The sequence below is a fragment of the Panthera tigris genome, chromosome E1 (genome assembly GCF_018350195.1).
Source record: "Panthera tigris isolate Pti1 chromosome E1, P.tigris_Pti1_mat1.1, whole genome shotgun sequence".
In the NCBI taxonomy this organism is placed as follows: Eukaryota; Metazoa; Chordata; class Mammalia; order Carnivora; family Felidae; genus Panthera; species Panthera tigris.
The window spans coordinates 26,530,129-26,552,689 of NC_056673.1; the positions used below are offsets into that span (position 1 = coordinate 26,530,129).

The 22,561-nt window shown below is 35.8% G+C and overlaps 1 protein-coding gene across 3 annotated transcripts in view; it reads right to left on the reverse strand.

Annotated features, from left to right (window-relative positions):
- Positions 1 to 22,561, reverse strand: part of MED13 (mediator complex subunit 13) — a 105,352-nt gene that overhangs the window by 38,005 nt on the left and 44,786 nt on the right. For all 3 annotated transcript variants that reach the window (XR_006211279.1, XM_042966877.1, XM_042966878.1), the window contains exons 9-12: positions 17,627 to 18,310; positions 5,747 to 5,960; positions 3,558 to 3,639; positions 1,430 to 1,551 (exon numbers count right to left, since the gene is read on the reverse strand). Coding sequence is in view for 2 of the 3 variants with exons in the window: in XM_042966877.1 (XP_042822811.1) it covers positions 1,430 to 1,551; positions 3,558 to 3,639; positions 5,747 to 5,960; positions 17,627 to 18,310 (1,102 nt within the window). In the remaining variant the exon portion in view is untranslated. The remainder of the gene's footprint in view (positions 1 to 1,429; positions 1,552 to 3,557; positions 3,640 to 5,746; positions 5,961 to 17,626; positions 18,311 to 22,561) is intronic.

Genomic DNA, 22,561 nt, shown 5'->3' on the forward strand with positions numbered 1-22,561 from the left:
AAGAATAACCTACCACTTAAAGCCCATTAAAATTAAAAGAAAAAAAAAAAAAAAAAGAAAACGGAAATCTGCAATAAGGATTTGTAATACAGAACCGCTTTTTAGTAAAAAAATACTCCTAAAACATTTGTCCCCTCAAATAAAATACATCAAATTTTCCTATATAATCAATCACCTCTCTGAATTCTAATTTATATTTTTACCTTGTTTAATAACCTCCTCTCCCTAGAAAAATGCTGCAACACGTAAAACAAAAGCATACACTTCAGAAAGATCTCATATGACAAACAATAGTATACCTAACTAAAAATTAGTTTTAATACGTTGAACAAACCAAGTTTTACTATCTCCAATCTATCACCAATGTTTTTATATTTGGTTATATCTAACATGGTTCCAAGTCTCCTGTTAGCCTCTTTGTCATAAACATAACAGTTCTAATTACAACCTTCTTACCTCACAATATCCATAGCTGATACATGAATAGTAACAGGAAGCATAAAAGTACCAAAGAATTCAAGGATATATTTACCTAGTAAATGGTACTCTCTAAAATATACTATATTTTGAGATATAAAATGTTAGTTTATGTACAGCTATACCTGCTGTATATCACTTAATTGAAGACACCAAATGTGCCTATATGTGTACGTATGTGTATATATACACAAATACACACAGTGTGTATCATATACAAAAGAGGATTAAAAGTATATGTTATATAAAAAAGTATGTATTATATAGGACAAGAAAGACCAAATGTACTACAGACGTTTTTAAGCTACCTTTATGCAGATGAAAATGGAATTCCCTTTTATGATAATGCAGCACTCAGTTCACTAATCTGACATTCTAACAAACCTCATTTTAAGTTTTCTTTTATAATCACCTTTGTCTGCAAATGGATGTTCAAAATTAAATACTACCTCTTCTTCTTTTTTCATTATTATAGTATATTGCTGTCTTAAAATAATGGTTATGATGACAAACATATTCAAAAGAAGTGGTATTCCTTAATAAATTGACAAGGCATACAATTTTAATGTTAACTACTTATTATTCTTATCTAAGTGAGTCAATTCCAGGGTCATTTCTCAAATGAGAGGATTAAAGAATAGGAAAATAATTCTGCCTCCTAAAGATTGCAGAAAAAAAATATATCGTAGCGTTCAAATTAAACTTAATCACACATCCCAAACATAAAAAAAATTAAAAAAAACCACACATAGTTTGTAGGTGACACTATGCCAAGAATGCTCAAACATAAGTTTAAAAAAAGGAAACCAATTAATAAAATTTTATTCCAAAATACTTCTTATTTTTCAGGGCCAAAACGTACTGTTCAAGTCACACATCACTTCTGAAAAATAAGTCTACATGAAATTAAGGAAAAGATATTATAAATCTTAGCCATTAATAGAATACTCACTGTTAATTCATCTTCATCAGAATTGAAAAGATTATCAAGGTCAGTATAAGAGACAGCCAGGTCTGAGTCATAAATCAAGCTGGTTGATGGAGGGCGGGCATGACTAGTAGGGCGTGGAGCATCTACACGTCAACCAAAAAGGCAAAATAAAAAATTCCACTACTGACCAAATAAGTATTATTCTATTTATTTAAACTAGATATCTAACCTTAAACCTATTCTGCAATAAGAAACTATGATTTGCTTGGGGCGCCTGGGTGGCTTGGTTGGTTAAGTGTCTGACTTCGGCTCAGGTCATGATCTCCCCAGTCTGGGAGTTCAAGCTCCGCTTCAGGCTCTGTACTGACAGCTCGGAGCCTGGAGCCTGCTTCAGATTCTGTGTGTCCCGTCTCTCTTCCCCTCCCCAGCTCATGCTGTCTCTCTGTCTCTCTCAAAAAAATAAACATTAAAAAAAAAAAAAAAATTAAAAAAAAAAAACGAAACAGTGATTTCCTTAAAATCTAGAAATTTTTTCATAGAAATAAAATTGCAAATAAATGTAGTAACTTCTCCAGGAAGCTCACTAAAGGCTATGTAATCCATAACATGGCTAAGTACTCTGATTTTATATAACAAATAAAAAGATATACACTAACAGGACAATAGTACACACACACACACACACACACACACACTTTTATTTTTCTATCTTCCACATTTTTAGTTTCTATCTTCCTGAAAGAAAGAAACATAGTACAATGATTAAGTGCCCTGGCTCTTGAGTCAGACAGACTATCATGAATTTGAATTCCCAACTATGACACTAACAATATGACCCTGAACAAGTTACTTAACCTCTCTGTACCTTAGTAATAACAAGAATTAAAAATGAAGGATGTAGCTAAAGCACTTTGTCCAGTGCCAGACAGTGAAGTACTCAATAAATATTACCTGTTGGTTAAGCTTTCATTTTAGTTCTGGAATTAAAAAAAAATTTTTTTAAACGTTTATTCATTTTTTGAGAGACAGAGAGAGAGCATGAGCAGGGGAGGGGCAGAGAGAGAGGGGGAGACCCAGAATCTGAAGCAGGATCCAAGCTCTGAGCTGTCAGCAAAGAGCCCAATGTGGGGCTTGAACTCACAAGCGGTGAGATCATGACCTGAGTGAAGTCGGACGCTTAACCAGTGAGCCACCCAGGCGCCCCCTTAGTTCTAGAATTTTATTTTCCTTTTCTTTTCTTTTTTTTTTTTTTTTTACTCTCCCCAGTTGTAGAGGGAAAAATATAGGATTACTTAAGAAAAATTACAAATACCAACAGAAGTTAAATTCCTTTTACATTCTCATATAAGAAAAAAAATTAGTTTGGTGTATAACCTTCTGAAGTATGCTTGGTGTATCAAATGACTTGAAATAGTCCTCACTTTCAGAAAGATGAAAGTCACTTTCCAAGTGCCTCTGCATGATAGTTCTAAAAATTAACTGGAGCAGTTCTGAAATTTGGTGTAAAAAATCATCTAGGGTACTTATTAAAAAATATTTCAAAGCTCCACCTCAAAAGATTGCTCCAGAATGTGGGAGATGGTCCAAATTTAGAGAAAGCAGAAGACAGCAATTACACTCATTCCCACACAAATTTTGTAAAACAAATAATGTGCCACACCTCTCTATTCCAAGCACAAGGAGCACTAGTCAGACACTTTCAAAGTGGAGTCTTTTTCACAGTATCCTCAGTGCTAAGAATAGTCCCTACATATAAAACCTGTTTGATAAATATTTGTTAAATTAATAATTTCAACAGTTCTTCTAATTTGAGTGAGAGAGTAAAGGACAACAAAATTGTAGTCAAGTCTAATTTATAAAGTTGAGTTTTCAGATCAGAGAGGGACCTTAAGGTGATGATCTCTTCAAATCTCATTTTACATAAGAACTATTTTTATTTGAGAGAAAGTTTCAACAATTCAAAACAGAATTTCTATCATCTCAACCTGCTTCTCTCAATACAAAATAAGCAGTAAATCATTTTAAGACAGGTACCTTTCTATGAAACATGAATTATGCAAAAAGGAACACTGTAAGTCCAATAATATCAGATTAGCTTGTAGCAGTAATCTTGTAATGCAATATTTTGATTAGAAAATAAAAGTTTTACCTTGCTTGATAGATGGACTAAATAATGACATAGCATCTTCTTCATGTGATAATACTGTTACACTAGATGGCCCATCTTCTACCTGCAAACAATATTACATATTAGACTGAAATATATAATTTAAAATAACAAAATCTTCCAACTACTGAGTAACTATGTGTCAAGCATCCTACTAGATGTTCTACAGACATCCTAATTCCCACAATTAATCTATATGATAAATAGCACGTTCAACTTACAAAAAATAGTTCTAAAGATAACCCAGGAAATGTATCTGGATAAACGGTGGGAGCTGGGATTCCAAGCTAAATTTGTCAAATTCCAAAGTCCATGTTCTTTCTATAATACCTATATCCTTCCCAGCTACTACTGTCTTCATATTTACAGAAGGACAAAATTTCAAGTACCAGGCGCATAGTAAGGCTAAAAACTCTGTGAAAGAATTTTCTGTATTATACTTATTATTGGGTCCTTTTCACAATTTTACAGCTTTCAATTTCCATATTTTACATTAAAGGCAAATTTTAATTAAAAAAAATTTTTTTATTTAATGTTTTTATTTATTTTTGACGGGGAGAAAGAAAGAGAGAGAGGGAGAGAGCGCGAGGGAGCGAGCACACACGGGTTAGGGGCAGAGAAAGAGGGAGATACAGGATCCAAAGTAGGCTCCAGGCTCTGAGCTTTCAGCACACAGCCCAAAGTGGGGCTTGAAACCAAGAAGTGTGATATCATGACCTGAGCCAAAGCTGGACACTTAACTGACTGAGCCACCCAGGCGCCCCTACTTTTTGTCTTAACTTTTTGACATTTATTTATTTTTGAAAGACAGAGACAGAGCATGAGCAGGGGAGGGGCAGAGAGAGGGAGAAATAGAATTGGAAGCAGACTCCAGGCACTGAGCTGTCAGCACAGAGCCCAACGCAGGACTTGAACCCACAAACCATGAGATCATGACCCAAGCTGAAGTCAGACGCATAACTGACGGAGCCACCCAGGTACCCTTAAAGGCAAAATTCTTATCCAACAGAGTTATCTTGTGCTTAATACATCCTATAATATTAGATTTTCAAATTTCTAACAAATACTCCTGTATCCTATATTTAATATATTTCATCAAGGGGCTCTATAAGTTAACTCACATTCAAAAATATCATGTACGTTATAAACTCAGCATTGGGTATTTTATTGTATTTTGAAAACTGGCACTTCACTTATTTCAGTATATTTTAACTCAGTATCAAAATACTTCATCTACCTAAATTTTCTGATTTCAATATTACAGAAGTTAATGTACTTTCCTCAAACCCAAAAAAACTCTTACAGTAAATAACAATTTTTCATTATCAGACACCAGGTATAAAGTCTACATAAACTCTTAAATTTTATACAATGTGCCTGATTTACCTATTTAAAAAAAATATTTTCATAATTTAAAAGGATAAAAATCCATTCTATATTTTTTAAGTTTGTTTGCTTATTTATTTATTTTAAAAATTGGGGCACCTGGGTAGCTCAGCAGGTTAAGGTTCTGACCTCGGCTCAGGTCATGATCTCATGGTTCGTGGGTTCAAGCCTCGCAGATCCTGTCTCCCTCTCTCTCTGCCCCTCCCTCATTCACAGTGTCTCTGTCTCTCACAAACGAATAAACGTTCAAAAAAATAAAAAAATAATAAACGTTTATTTATTTTTTAGAGAGCAGGCACATGTGGGGGAGGGGCAGAGTGAGACAGGGAGAAACAGGATCCAAACCGGGCTCCAAGCTCTGAGCTGTCAGCACAGAGCCTGACGCGAGGCTCGAGTCCACAAATCGCGAGATTATGACCTGGGCTGAACTTGGACGTTCAACCTACTGAGCCACCCTGGGACCCCTAAGTGTGTTTATTTTTGAGAGAGTGGGAGAGAAAGAGCAAGTGCGAGCAGGGGAGGGGCAAAGAGAGAGGGAGAGAAAATCCCAAGCAGGCTCCATGCTGTCAGTGCAGACCCGGAACAGGGCTTGATCTCACAATGGTGAGATCTTGACCTGAGCTGAAATCAAGAGCTGGAGGCTTAACTGACATGAGCCACTCAGGTGCCCCTTAATCTATTTTAAAAGACAAAAAAAAAAAAAAAAAGAGAGAGAGAAGTATGGTACTATATGCTGTGTTAAAAAATATCAGCGACCCTTTGGTGTACTATGATTTTTTACTCACCTTGTGTTTTTTTACAGCTTCTCTCTCACTGTTTTGTCTATCTTTCTTATCAGGAAAAAGGAATTCCTCATCTCCTTCAACAAATGCATATGGATCAATTTTAGATTCTTGCTCTGCATCAGATGCTATTGCTGAAAGATACTGATTTTTAATTTGATATTGCTGTACTAATTCATCAGAAACTTTTAAAGGTTTCTTACATTGCACCATTAACCTGCATTAAAAAAAAAAAACAAAATTAGAAAATTATACTTAATTTTCCATAAAAGAAAAAAAATTCCAATGACTTAAGAATCATCAAGTTTTCATGATTATTTAGAGATGATCTAAACTGTAATCCTTCATATTACAAATGAGGAAATTAAGGCATTGAGAGGTTACATGATTTATTAAAGCCTCAAGTTTAGCAATCAAGAAATGAAGCTAAAATCTAGGTTTCCTATCTATATGTTCTTTCCACCAAAATATGTCCACTCTGTCCCCAATTCCTTACATGCATTAACTTGTCCAAGTCTATTCACTGAAAGGAACTTTTTTTTTTTTTTTGAAAGGGACTCTTACATCAAAATTGCTCCAGGACAGGAACTCTCAAAATTGTGGGCTATGTGCTGAGGCAAGACTAGTTTTATACAATTTATACAATGAAAGTGATTATCCTTTTCCTATTGACATGAGTGGATAAGGTTATAAAATTATAAGGACCTAATTTGTGTTTCATGAACACTATAACTTATTAATTCTGGCAAGAGGTTTTATAATGGCAAGTGAAGTTTCAGCTCAAGTACCTCAAAGTTTTTATCTGATCAGATTGGAAAAATCTATTTTTATATCATCAGTCTTATGGTTTCACATGGTGACTAGAATCAATAAAACAAAACAAGAGAGGAGACAACACTGAAGTTAGAAAGACAAACAAGTAGAAACTGTCAGATCAGAGAAAGCTAAAATCTAAGGGTAAGAGCAAGAAGCCACAAGCTGATTTGCACCACCAGAATCCCGGAAAGCATCAAGACTTTTCTATCTCTGAAGACCAGGGTACTTGGTGAGTGTGAACACTGAATGATGTTTTTGGTTTGTAGAAGACACTTTCTGACTCCCAAATTCATGTTCTCTATAGTTTGTAAAGTGGAGATTCCCATGCTGCCAGAAAGAAGTAGCTAGGCTTCTACTCAGACCAGGGTAAAAGTCCTGCAAGGACTATTTCACTCTGAATAAAAACCAAACCCCTTGTAATATCCTACCAAAGCTTTCCTTGACCTTTCTCCTCTTTGCCTCTCCAACCAACTTCATCTGGTTATTCTACTCCTGCCTCTCTCAACTCTGCTTCCAAGACCTTCCTTCATGTTCCTCAAACAGGCCAGACACACTCCTGACTGTTGCCTTTGTTTGGAGCATTCTTTCTCCAAGTATCTGCATGGCCAACTCCTTCGCTTTCTAAAAGACTTTGTTTAAATGTCACCTTATGTAGGAGACCTTATTTAAAATTGCAAAATGCCCAACTACTTCAACACTGATCCCCCTCACCCTGCTCTATTTTTCCCTCCATAGCACTTATCTTTTAAAATCTATATAACTTGCTTGTATTAATAGTTGACTGTCACTCTCACTAGAATATAAGACCCTAAATGACAGGGATCTTGTCTTTGTTCATTGAATTATCCCAAATGCCTAGAACAGGGCCTGGCAAGTAGAAGGTACTCAATAAATATTTCTTAAATGAATACATGAAATCGAAAAACCACATAGGATTGAGACGTTGTGGATGCATTAATAATTCTAAAATACAGTATCTTGTACTTGGAAATAAACCATCTTCATTCATCAGAAAGTGATACTGCTGCCACTTATCTATCCTACAATTTAAGACAAAAAATTATAAGAGATGTAAGATTTGGGAACAATGAAGGTGAAGGTATTTGTTAGCTTATAAAATCTTTGAATGGAAGGATATCATAACTTTAAATCTATTTAAGATGTCCAGCACTATAAGTACTCCATATACACTATAAACTAAGGGTGAAACAGAGGCCATAAAAAAATAATAACTGATATTTTCTAAACATGCTATCAAATACCATGTCATTGTTATTCCCAATATGCCCCAGATTTATCCCCAAAACTAAAATCCCAGGTCTACAAAAACTTTCTTCCATTTGAACATGGTGCTAACTAGTTAACAGGAGTATGTTTTAAAATTGTTAGAATACTTCTATAAATGAATGAATAGGTATTTCTTAAAGAGTAGCATTATATCTTACCATCTTAGACCAAAACTGTTTGCTCAACTATTAGGTGCTAACATAAGTCTCTCCAAAGTAGTTTGCTATCTACTTTGACATGTTTTCTTATTCACTACTTAAAATTAATCTTATAAGACAGAAAATGCAGAGTATGCTGATTTTGATGTGCAAATTATGTAGAAAGAAATGGTATGCTAAGGTAACATAGTAACAAAGTTAAGGCTGGAAAGATTTTAAGTATGCATATTCAAGTAACTATTCATAGGAGAAAAGTGTTAAGATCCCACTCCTCCTCCCCACCACCAACCTGAAAGACACTACTACTCTGTGTAGAGGTGAATAAAACAACTGTTTCTCATATTAAGTTGTCCTCTGGCAGAAGCAGGAAAACTGCCACACTGTTTACACAAGTAGTTAAACTAGTGTGCAGTGACATTAAAAGGACCAATGCTCCTGCACAGGGCTCTATTAAGAATAAAAATGAGTAAACCAAATGCGGTGCCTAAAGACAACTTGTTATTTTATTGAATGGTTCTCACAGACATTGGGATACGCAATGAATTTAAATGTAGTCAATAATATCATGAGTATCAAGTCACAACATATTTTAAAATATATTTACATTACACATCTTTCTATATTTAAAATTGATAAGAATAGAAAAAATTGTGATTTTTAAAAGATGTCAGATTAAAAACTCAAAGTTATTTCATCACTATCATCATATAGTATATATATATTTCTGTGAAACAGGAATAACCCCTGCTTTTCTAAAAGAAACTTTTCACATATAGTCAAACTACAGAGATAGTTTCAATCAGATATAGAGCTAAATACAGACAAACTGGAAGAGGATTAGGTACAGTAATGAACAGGAAGCTTTGCAAAGCCCAAAGCAAACTGAAATTACGTTTATATTATTCATTAAGTGTATCTTTTTCCTTTTACTATGACAACAGTAACATTCTATCCTGAAATATACTTGTAGAGAATTTAACATGGCTTGGAGTAGCACATGCTTTCAGGCCTTTATTCAATAAAAATTCTTCCAGACAAGAAACGACAGTATTTTAGGATTGACAATTATAGAAGGAGATAAGCTATAGAAGGAAATGTTAAGGAACAAATGAATTTAATAAATATCAAAAATCCTCTATTTTCTTTAATAGTACCTTTTCTGGTACCACGCCCACTATTCAGCATCAATCCTTAAACTGAGTCAAGCTAACTGTAAGAAGAATAGCTTTATTGTATTAGGATATCAAGTAAGACTTACTTAAAATATTTAGATTACAATAAACCAAAACAAGTTTATTTCATCATAGACTCCTATGAAACAAAATAGAAACTATCTTTTAGAGATCAGATAATGCACTCTGTAACTGTATGATATATACAATATAAATGTCAGGTACACCCCTAATGCAACATAGGAGCTAATTCTATTGATGAATTCTATGGTTAAGATATCCAGATGTAGCCTTGCTATAGAACAAGACATGATAAAACTATGCTCCAGTATAGTTCTTTCTCTGCTCAGGGTTTAGAAATGTCTCCCTCTGAATCAAAATAGAAGACTATTTTAAGCAATCAAAATACTACTAGAACTAAGTGCTAGCCCTTGAAAAATGATATTAAAAAAACTGTAATGTTTCTTTGCAGAAATTTTGCTATCTTCAACACTTACAAGATTTTATTTTTTTTTAACTTACAAGGTTTAAAAATTTTTTTTAATGTTTATTTATACTTTTGAAAGAGAACATCGGAGTGCCAGCAGGAGAGGTGCAGAGAGACAGGGACACAGAAACTGAAGTAGGCTCCAGACTCTGAGCTATCAGCACAGAGTCTGATGCGGGGCTTGAACCCACAAACCACAAGATCATTACCTGAGCCAAAGTAAGATGCTTAACCGACTGAGTCACCCAGGCACCCCTAAAGCTTATGAGGTCTTAAAAGCCACTATTCTAAAATAGATACTAGCGTTAACCAATAAAGAAACTAAAAATAATTACAAGCAAAAAGAAGATTGCCACAGATGTGTACATCCGGTATGTAAGATATGCTATGCTCCACCTCAACCTCTCTCTCCCCGAACTAAATTCTAAGAAATTAGAAAGGAATTTTGCTTTAAAGTAGCTGCTGAAAAATCTGGCATCAACTGAGGCACATGTAAGTCTAAGAACAAGGGAGATGTTTAGAAATGATGAATCCTAATACTCTGTACTAGTTAGGCAGCCATCACCATCTAAAGCTAAGAATTAAAAAAACTAAGAATACTGCTTTCTTTTGTTTATCCACCTATTATGGAAGTACAGTGCCACTCTTTAACAGCAGTCAATGGAAAACTTTATTTATACCAAATGGAAATTGAATTTTCACTTAACGTGAATAAAACAAACATACAAATTTCTCCTCCATCATTCTAAAAAAGCACACACCTATAAAATTTTTATTAAAAAAATGTTTCTTTTTAAATTTCTACTGATAAGATTCTTGCCCCTCTTTGCATTATGTATTACTCCAACTGTGTTAATAGTTTCCTCTCCTAAGCTTCAGACACAATGTCACAAATGTCTGACAGAATCTTTCAGCAGGCTCCTCACACTAAATTCAAATTTACAACATAGGGACACCTACGTGGCTCAGCTGGTTGAGCATTTGACTCCTGTCTGATTATTGATTTCAGCTCATGAGTTCGAGGCCCGCATCATGCTCTAAGATGACAGTGAAGAGCCTGCTTGGGATTCTCTCTCCCCCACCACCCTGCTCACACTTTCTCTTTCAAAATAAATGAATAAACTAAAAAAATTAAATGGGGTGCCTGGATGGCTCAGTCAGTTAAGCATCTGACTTCAGCTTAGGTCATGATCTCACTGTCCGTGAGTTCAAGCCCCACATCAGGCTCTGTGCTGACAGCTCAGAGCCTGGAGCCTGCTTTGGATTCTGTGTCTCCCTCTCTCTCTGCTCCCTCCACCCCCACTCACGCTCTGTCTCTCTCACTCTCAAAAATGAATGTTAAGATTTTTTTTTTTTTTAATTTACAATGTGTATGTATTATAAGCACATATTTAAAAGTCATTATTGTACACTGGGGCTCCTGGGTGGCTCAGTTGGTTGAGCGTCCGACTTCAACTCTCGTCATGATCTCGTGGTCTGAGTTTGAGCCCCGCGTCGGGCTCTGTGCTGACAGCTCAGAGCGTGGAGCCTGCTTCAGATTCTGTGTCTCCCTCTCTCTCTGCCCCTCCCCCGCTCACGATCGATCTCTCTCTCTCTCTCTCTCTCTCTCTCTCTCTCTCTCTCAAAAATAAATACACATTAAAAAAATAAAATGAAATAAAAAAATAAATAAAAGTCGTATTATAAACAAAGGCATAGTTGAAACTTCTAAATATCCCAATACCTCTCCTTCAAGATAACAGGGATTAACAGTTTATTGTACTTTAAAAAAAATTATAAAAACTAAATTATAAAAAATTTTAAAAATTACGTAAATCTTAATGTAAACTGAGTAAAAGGGTAGAAGTCTTCAAATCGGTTTTTCCTCCTCTTTCCCTCATAAAATAAATATGCTGGTTTTTAACTCTCCTGTTACTACCTCACTGCACTATTCAACTGGTCATAAAGTTCTTGTCTATTCTATACTTAACAAAATCTACACATCCCTACGATCTCTAATTTCCTAGGGCCCTGTATCACCTTATATCTGAACTATTCAAGAGTCCAAACTGATGTCCTTTCATACATATATACTTCTTCATTTCAAATAATCTTTCAATAATATTACCTGGTTAATATTTCTAAAATCCTTATTTTCCAAAACCCTATTATTTTATCTACCTCAAAAAAAAAAAAAAAAAAAAAAAAAGTGGAACAGTGCCCCTATCATCTCAAGGAAAATACGTAAGCTCATAAACAGTATTTTTATAAATAGTATTTAATATAATTTATTCCAGTATATAGCCCCACCTCCCTTTTCAGGTCTCATTTCTCATCATGACATAGCAAACTACTAAGCAACACCGTATAATCTATCCATACCAAAGTACATAAAACTTCTGGATCTTCATAAATGGAATTAAATTATTCTTCACTCTGGCTCACCATCCCTAATATCTTTTATGTATGCTTCTATCAAAGAATGTTAGTTTCCATTGGATTACAATTTCGTTTAGGGCCAGGACCAAATTCATTTTTTACTCCCAACAGTGCTTTACAGCATCCTGCATATTAGAGAAACTTCAGTTTTATTCAAACTGATGAAACAGATATTTGAAGAATATGAATTTAAAAAGATAATGTTCCAAAGGGCAAAAGAATGCAGGAGTTGCAACAGCCCCCTAATTAACCGCCATATATTTAAATACTTTCAAAACTCAGAGTATGGAAAAAGAATACAAATTTACCAGGTTTAGTAATATGAATTCAGTAATATGAATTTACCTAGTAATATGAATTCAGAAATTTATTATATAAAGCAATCTAGGCTTCTGACTGGACTACTCTGACTAGAAAAGGTTTGATCATATTGTATCTTTAAACCTAGACAATGCTTCTATAAAGAATTTAAGACAAGGGTTGCCTGGGTGGCTCAGTCAGTTGAACGTCTGACTTGGGCACAGGTCACGATCTCACAGTTTGTGAGTTCGAGCCCTGTGTCAGGCTTTGTGCTGACAGCTCAGAACCTGGAGCCTGCTTCAGATTCTGTGTCTCCCTCTCTCTCTTTCTCTGCCCCTCCCCTGCTAGTGCTCTGTCTCTCCTTCAAAAATAAATAAACATTAAAAAAAAAAAAAAGAATTCAGGACAGGTGTTTAAATGCCATCGAGAAGAGTATTAATTCATAGAATTTATTTTAATGACAGGAGACACCACCTGAGTGATGATCCTCATGACATCCTATCTCAAGTAATATTAATCGTAGGTACCTGAATCACTAAGTTATCCAAATAAGATCCTTTTAACTATGAAAAACAAAACAAAACAAAACAAAACTTTTGTTAGCATAATGCAAACACTGAAGCCCACACCAGGTATTTTACTGTATAGTAAAATAGTATGGGGAATCTCCCTAGTAAAACTAATCAGTAAACATGTTTGGCCTATCTAATTTAATAACTTATTCCAGAGTTCAAATTTCTGTAAAAGTTATTCATGATATTAAGGCACCTCAACACTATGAACATTTTGGGCTTTGTTGCGGAGGACTGTCCTACATATTGTAGGGTATCTAGCGGCATCCCTGGACTCTACCTACCAGATACCAGTAGCACATTCCCCATTGTGACAATCTAGATTGTCTCTTAACGCTGTCAACTGTCACCTGAAGGTATGAGTGAGGGAATAAGAAATGGCTCCAATTGAGAACTACTGCCAAGGACAAAATATTCACATGATTAAAACATAAAACCAAAAACTTCTATCAAGTACAGAACAATTATGTTCCATAAATGTTTTAGTTCATACAGCAAGCAGCTAAACCTGTTTACTTTTTTCCATATTCTAATCTACTATTAAAATAAAGGATTCTACGCAAAAGCAAATTGTAACATAATACACATTTTAGTAACTAATGTAACTAAAACAATACTCACATAAGACACAGAATTAAAAAAAAAAAACACCACCACCCTTTTATTCAGTCTTCTCTTTTCACAAAGCAGAAAAAATGGTGACGAGGAACAAGTGGAAGCATGTTATTTCCTTAATTTAAATAATCACGACCCAGCACCATTCTACTCTGCAGCTACCTTTCTACATTATACTTGTATCCTCTCATTCTTATTCAATGAGAAAAATGTCAAACAATTTCAAAACAGATTCTAATGTTAAACTGTACTTATTTTTTTTAATGTTTATTTATTTTTGAGAGTGAGTGTGCCACACACGAACAGACAAGTAAGGGAGGGGCAGAAAGAGAGAGAAGCGAGCCCTGAACTGACAGTAAAGGGCCCAATGCAGGACTCAAACTCACAAACCTGTGATGTCATGACCTGAGCCAAAGTTGGACACTTAACCAACTGAGCCACCCAGGCACCCCAAATATATTAACTTTTTTTTTTTTTAATGTTTATTTTTGAAAGAGCACAAGCAGGGGAGGGGCAGAGAGCGGGAGCCCTAGAATCCGAAGCAGGCTCCAGGCTCTGAGCTGTCAGCACAGAGCCTGATGCATGGCTCGAACTCATGAACCATGATTATCATGACCTGAGCCGAAGTCAGATGTTTGACTGAGCCACCCAGGCACCCCTAAAACTTCTAAGAGACCTTCATTTCATTTCACCTACAGATGCTCCTGCATACAATCAGCTAATACACTTATTTAAAGTCATGGCTAGAATTCTTGATCTTATGGATACAATATGCCCATAAACTCACCCCTTAAGTTTTTAAAATATTCATAACAGTACTTTTCGTCCTTAACACTACATTTTTTATATTAAATAAGAAAATATAATCTAGAAAGAAAATAAGTTCTAAAATCATAAAGTAACCCTAGGAATATACTGTTGTTTAATTTATCCAAACGTCTACTGAATGTGCACTATGTGCCTAGACTTGTTCTAGGGATGTTTGTGTGTAATCTGGAGGAATACAGCAGTAAACAAGACGGAGAGGCCCTGCCTTCACAGAGCTCGTATTTTAATAGGGAAAAGATCATTAACAAATTCATGATATGATTTTGGATGATATAGAATGATATATATAAGGAAAAAATGAAAACCGTGTACAAGGTAGGTAGTGATTTGGGGAGTGAAGAAAAGCCATAGTTTAGATAAAATGGTCAGGATACTACCTCCTGAAAAGGTAACTTTTCAGCAGGACTGAATAAGAAGGGGTGAGCTATTCCCCGCATCTGTAATACAATACTAAAGGCCATTAGGAATGAGCTTGGCTTGGGGCACCTGGGTGGCTCTGTCGGTTGAAGTTGAGCATCTGACTTCGGCTCAGGTCATGATCTCACAGCTTGTGGGTTTGAGACCCGCGTTGGGCTCTGTGCTGACAGCTCAGAGCCTGGAGCCTGCTTCGCATTCTGTGTCTCCCTCTCTCTATGCCCCTAACCCACTCGCATTCTGTCTCTGTCTCTCTCAAAAATAAATAAACTTTAAGAAAAAAATTAAAAAAAAAAAAAAAAAAAAAAAAAAAAAGGAACGAGCTTGGCTTTCTGAAGGAATAACCAGAAAATCTGATGCCTCAAAATCAGAAAGCAAACAGGGCAGTAATAGATAAGAGTGAAGAACTAGCTAGACAGGAAACTGGGTAGAAGCTTACAGATGAGGAAAAAGAGTTTGGATTTTATCTTAAATGTAGAGGGAAACTACTGGAGGGTTTTCAGCAAATGAGTAACATCTAACATTTAACCTACAATGATCACTCTACTGTGTAGGAATATTATGTAAAGGAGAAGTACAGAAACAAGGAGACCAAAAGTAGTTTCAGGCAAGTACTCAGGACTTTTATATTATATCCAGCACAAATGAGACTAAGATCTTTTTAAGACTTGTTTCCAAGACATCATTTGTTTTCAAGAGACTTTCTGTCTGTTAAATAGCTAGTTGCTTTCCATGATCAAAAGGTATCCTAAAGTCCCTAAATTTCAAATCCAGATTAATTTTAACTGAAAAAAAAAAAAAAAAACCCATACTAGAATATTTTTAAGATTCAAAGAGCTAGATAAGATGCACAGGTTTACTAAAATAACAAGGAATATTGAAAGAATAAATCTTTAACAGTAGGGAAAAGGAGACAAAGGCTACAAATGGGACATTTTACTTAGTCTCAGGGAAACTCAAAATCAATAAAACACAGCAGAGAAAGTTCATGGCCTAGAATATGCAAGAGGGGGTGATGGTAACCCACAACAAGAGAGCCAAAATGACCAAAAACTCAGAGAAAATATGAACCTGTATTTCTAGACAGAAATGAAAAATCAGAGCTGAAAATGGAGGAACAACAGGGTTTCTTTTCTATAAAAATGAATAACCTACCTGGTAAAGACCCAAGATCCCCTTCATTCTGCAATTTTAGGTACCAGGTCTCCCCTCCAAAATATCCCAACCCCATTATCATAAAGCAGTGTATGAAACTAATACATAGTATAAGCTAAATAACTTATTGAATGAGTAAGGCCTACCAATCAGCTCCCCTATTCCTTCATTCAAAAATGTGTAGGAAGAAACAATAATTATATTTTAAAAATGTGATAAGAGGGGCGCTTGGGTGGCTCAGTCAGTTAAGCATCCGACTTTGGCTCAAGTCATGATCTCACGGCTTGTGGGTTCAAGCCCTGCATTGGGCTCTGTGCTGACAGCTCAGAGCCTACAGCCTGCTTCAGATTCTGTGTCTCCCTTTCTGCCCCACCCCTGCTTGTTCTATCTCTCTGCTTCTCAAAAATAAATAAATGTTAAAAAAAAATTTAAAAATAAATGAAAAAAAATGTGATGAGAAGCAGTAAAGAAAAAGATGAAAAGAAATTCTATAGAAAAAAAAGGTACAGAACATTAAGAAGGGGATACTATTTCTTAATAGCCAGGGGGTGCCTGGGTGGCTCAGTAGGTTAAGTGTCTGACTTTAGCTTAGGTCATGATCTCACAGTTCATGAGTTCGAGCCCTGCGTTGGGCTCTGTGCTGATCGCTCAGAGCCTGGAAGTCTGCTTTGGATTTTCTGTCTCCCTCTCTCTCAGATCCTCCCTGCTCACACTGTGTCTCTCAAAAATAAATACATATTTTTAAAAAATGAAATAAATAAACATTAAAGATGTTTTTAATTAAAAAAATTTTTTTGAAGATTTACAGCAAGAACTTGCAAAGAATTGGGGGAAAAATGGGACTAAAAGATAGGATATACAAACAATTCACAGAAGAGAAAACCTAAATGTCCAAAGAACATTTTAAATAAATGCTTACTCTCAAACATGTATTAAGACAATAAGATGCCATTCTGCATATAGAAAATTAGCTAAATTGAAGGCTCGTAATACCAAATGCTGATGAAAAGATCATTCTCATACTCTGCTGGTTGATGAAGGTGTAAACTGGTATAGTTGGAGAGCCAATGTGACAATGACCCTTAATGCCGTATGTGGACAAACCTCATGGCCCAGTAATTCCACTTTGAGATGTATTCCCTAGAGAAATCTTATACAAGTACATAAGGAAACGTGTACCAAAAAGCTCACTATTACATCCTATGTAACTGGAAAAAACTGAAATAACCAATATGTCCACCTTTAAGAGAGTAGATAAATTATGTATATTCATAACAAATACTATAAAGCAATTAAAATGAATTAATTAGAGCTACATGTATAAAAACATGTACAGAAATGATAAACACCAAATTTAGGACAGACGAAGGAAGAATGGAGGAAAAAAAACAGTACACAAGAGTTCTAATGATATTCAAAATCTTTAAGTTGTTTGATGGATAAGTGCTATTATTTTCTCCACTTTTTTGTGACTAAAGTATCTCATAATAAAGAGTCTCCCTAAGGAAAAATCACAGTAAAGAAATTATGCAAAACTAATATTTACAGGGTTTATTATTATTGTAAATCCTACCCTGAAGCCAATTCTGGAGTCCTAGTATTAAGAACTTACATCATTTCCACCCTTAAATTATAATAGTGACTATTAAAAAAATACATACTCTGTAACTGATGTTACACTTTCCTGTCCAAAAGGTCCAACTGGATCATCCTTGAATTTATCACTTGGAAGCTGAGGAGGCAAAAACTCTACATCTTTTTTCTTTGGAACCTTGTAATACTTCCAGGCTATATTAGCTTCATCTTCTTCCAAGTTTACTGCTGTACCGACATATATTGTAGGTTCTACAGCTTCCTGGAACTGAGCTGGGAAAGACTGAGATAAACTGTCTATCCTATCTTCCATTGGTTTAGAAGGAACCAAGGGATCTGGTGTTGGCATTTGATAAAAATGTTGACTCTGAGGAGTTGAAGGTGTTTTAGTTACTCCTTCATCAACCACATCACATGGGTGAGGACTGAGTGGGGGTGGTTGAGGTGAATTTGCCATTTCGGTGCCATGCATCTGCGGAGTCTTTGCTACATCATTAGTTCGGATGTTTGAAAATCTCACTTGACTATCTGGAGCGGAGATCACAAGTCTTTGGCTAGCTGAATCTGCATCGATGCCAACGTCATCACTAATAGAAACACGATGGTGAAAAGGAGTCAAGGGGCGTTTCTGTGGTTTTTCACTCTTCTCTTGTTTTTCATTGGTCTTGTGCTTAGGAAGTACTTGTTGTTGCTGACTTAAAGATGGTGCCTGTCCTTGTTGTCCAGGATTTCTTGGCTTGAGATTTTTGTGCCTAAAAAGTTAAAAGAAAGGTTTAATGTTTATAGTATCATTATTACATCAAAGTACACAAGTAAACACTATTAGACATTCCATATTATCATTTGTTTTTTACATATAAATCTAAAAGTAAAATTATTTGAATTTACATTGGAAAAAAATACTTTGGGGCACCTGGGTGACTCAGTTGGTTGAGCATCCAACTTCAGCTCAGGACACGATCTCATGGTTTGTGGGTTTGAGCCCCGCATTTGGCTCTGTACTGACAGCTCAGAGCCTGGAGCCTGGTTCACATTCTGTGTCTCTCTCTGCCCCTCACCCGCTTGTACTCTCTCTCTCAAAAATAAACATTAAAAAAAATTTTTTAACAAAAAAAATAAAAAATACTTTGTTGAGTGACCTAAAACCAAGAACTGCAGAAAGATTCCTAAGAGCCAATTCTCTTCTGCTCATTTAATAGCTATGTGATCGGACAACCAAAGATAGTTTACTAATGTAACCTAAATATTTTAGTATCTGAATCAAGAGACAAAATTTTAGTTAAGATAAAGTCGTGTTTAAAAAGGTCTGAAATTTATTCATTTACCAATGTACCTGCAAATCAATGGCTTGGCTAAACTCAGTCATAATCTACAATCCTACAGCAACCAGCTAGGAAACTTATTCTACAGAAACGAAGTTAATCATTCTGGATAGCACTGCAACTGACTGATGGGCCCCACACCATATCTGCCATCCTTCTCCCAAGGCATACCATGACAGAACGAATCCACTAACTAGAAAAGGAAAAGAAAATGCCTGAAGAAATTTATTCCCTCATAATGTGAAGCAATTTCTAAACTGAAAAACTTAAAACTACATGCCTAAAAATCTAGTAATTTTGTTCAGAGTTTAAGATTTCTTTCAGCATAGTAAAAATACTGTGCCCTATGAGATTTCCAAGCTAAACTGATAGTGATGTATATAATATTTTTTTTTAACTAAGAAACTAGAAGAAAAATGTGGAGGGAAGATGAATTTAAAACATGTCCCAGGAATGTAAGGTATAACATTCAATAAAAACCAGTAGTATTCATCACATTAACAGAATAAAAGAGAAAACCATGTAACTATCTTAACACAGAAAAACATGGCAAAATTCAATACATAATTCATCATAAAAAGACTCAAGGGGCGCTGGGGCAGCTCAGTCGGTTGAGTGTCCGACTTCGGCTCAGGTCATGATCTTGCGTTTGTGGGTTTGAGCACCACTCCACGCTGACAGCTCAGAGCCTGGAGCCTCCTTTGGATTCTGTGTCTCCGTCTCTCTCTGCCCTTACCCCACTTGCACTCTGTTTCTATCTCTCAAAAACAAAGTATTATACCTTCATAGTATTATGGAGTAGTATAAACTTAAAAAATAGAGAGGCACCCTGGGTAGCTCAGTCGGTTAAGCATCTAACTCTTGATCTCAGCTCAGGTCATGATCTCACAGTTTGTGAGTTCAAGCCCCGTGTCAGGCTCTGTGCTGACAGCTCGGAGCTTGGAGCCTCTTTCAGATTCTGTGTCTCCCTCTCTCTCTGCCCCTCCCCTGTTCATGCTCTGTCTCTGTCTCAAAAACAAACATAAAAAAAAATTTATAAAAAAAGACTCAAAAAGCAAGACTAATCTTAATCTGATAAAGGACATCTATGAAAAACTATACTAATATCATACTTGATGATCAAAGACTGAATAACTTAATCCCTAAAACTGGGAACAAAGCAAGAATATTAACTCAACATTTCTATTCAACAATTTTATCAAAAGTTTAAACCAATGCAGTAAGTCAAGAAAAAGAAAGATTGGAGATTTCAAAAGAAGAAGAAAAACTGTCTTTATTCATACTAAACATGGCAAGCTTTACAATAAGGGGTCAGGCTGACCATTACCTTCTCAATCTCAACAAATTATTAAAAGTGGTACAACCAGACATGTGTCTTCTGATGTGACAGATACCAAGCAACACAGCACCACCTGTGAAGTATTCTCATCAAAAATATTGAACCTGAATTCATTAAGCCTCTAGATCAGCACTGTCCAACAACACTTTCTGTAATGACAGAAATGTTCTGCATGCGGCTCCTGAAGACCTGAAATACGGCCAGTGCAATGAGAAACTGAATTTTTAACTGTATTTAAATTCAAATGCTTTAATTTAAAATCCATTAGTGGTTACTAACATGGCTAGGACTAGACAGTACAGCTCTAGAGGTAACTTCCATTTACAGAAATGCAAGGGATAAAGAAATTAAATGACACTAAAAGAACAAGTTACAATATGACAAGTTGAGAAATACAGAATGTGAGACATTCCACGGGACGCCTGACCTAGTTTTTCCAGCCAAGCCAATGTCCTAAAAATTGGAGAGGGGATTACAAGAGAGACATAGAAGACTTAACAACCAAAGGTATACTTCTTGTCTGGGTCTTTGTCAAACAACCAACTACACAGACATTATTTTTTTTAAAAAGACATTTCTGAGACAAATCTGTAGAGGATATCAGATGATGCCAAGAAAATACTATTCTTTTTATTAGGGGTGATAATGGAATTATAGTTATATAAGAAAATATTAGCAGAATATTATTAAATAATAACAGAATTAAAATATTAGAGTTGCATACTGAAGTAGGAGTGAAATGATATTTAAGATTTGCTTTAAAAATCTTCAGCAAGGGCGGGCACCTGGGTGGCTCAGTAGGTTGAGCATCCGACTTTGGCTCAAGTCATGATCTCATGGCTTGGGAGTTCAAGCCCCACGTCGGGCACAGGGCTCTGTGTTGACAGCTCAGAGTCTGGAGCCTGCTTCAGATTCTGTGTCTCCCTCTCTCTGCCCCTCCCCTGCTCACGCACTCTCTCAAATATAAATAAACGTTTAAAAAATTAAGAAAAAAAAAGGGGGGGGCGCCGGGGGGGGGGGCTCAGTCAGTTGAGCAACCGACTTTGGCTCAGGTACTAATCTCATGGTTTGTGGGTTCGAGCGCAGAGCCTGCTTGGGATTCTCTCTCTCTCTCAAAGTAAATAAAATAAAATAAAACTTAAAAAAAAAAAAAGAATGGATCTAAATGTGCTAACATAGAAAAATACCCATGATTACTATTTATCAAAAAAAGTTCCAATATCTATAAAGAACTTATCAAACTCAACACCCAAAAAACAAATAATCCAGTGAAGAAATGGGCAAAAGACATGAATAGACACTTCTCCAAAAAAGACATCCAGATGGCTGACACATGTAAAGATGTGCAACATCACTCATCATCAGGGAACAAATTAAAACCACAATGAGAAACCAACTCACAACAGTCAGAATGGCTAAAATTAACAATCAGGCAACAACAGATGTTGGAGAGGATGCAGAGAAAAAGGATCTCTTCAGCACTGCTGGTGGGAATGCAAACTGGTATAGCCACTCTGGAAAACAGTATGGAGGTTCCTCAAACTAAAAATAGAACTACCCTATGATCCAGCAATTGCACTATTAGGTATTTATCCAAGGGATACAGATGTGTTGTCTTGAAGGGGGACATACACCCCAATGTTTATAGCAGCGCTATCGACAATAGCCAAAGTATGGAAAGAGCCCAAATGTCAATTGATGGATGAATGGATAAAGATGTGAGATACACACACACACACACACACACACACACACACACGCGCGCGCACACACACACACACACACACATACATACAATGGAGTATTACTTGGCAACCAAAAAGAATGAGATCTTGCCATTTGCAATTATGTGGATGGAACTAGAGGGAATTATGCTAAGTGAAATTATTCAGTCAGAGAAAGAAATATCATAGGACTTTACTCATATGTGGAATTTAAGATACAAAACAGATGAACAGAAGGGAAGGGAAGCAAAAATAATATAAAAACAAAGAGGGGGACAAAACATAAGAGACTCTTAAATACAGAGAACTGAGGGTTGGTGGAGGAGTTGTGGGTTGGGGGATGGATAAGGAGCATTAAGGAAGACACTTGGTGGGATGAGCACTGGGTATTATACATAGGGGATGAAGCACTGGGCTAACTAACTTGGATGTAAATTAAAAAATAGAAAATTAAAAAAGAAAAAAGCAAGTTGCAGAACAGCATACATAGCAGGATTCCACTTGTATGAAAACAAAGCAGACAGGCAGATCGTAAGTATATAGGCGCAAGGAACTCACAGCTTTTAGTTCATGTGCATTATTTGAATTTTTTAAATAGCATAAAAAATTTTACAAATA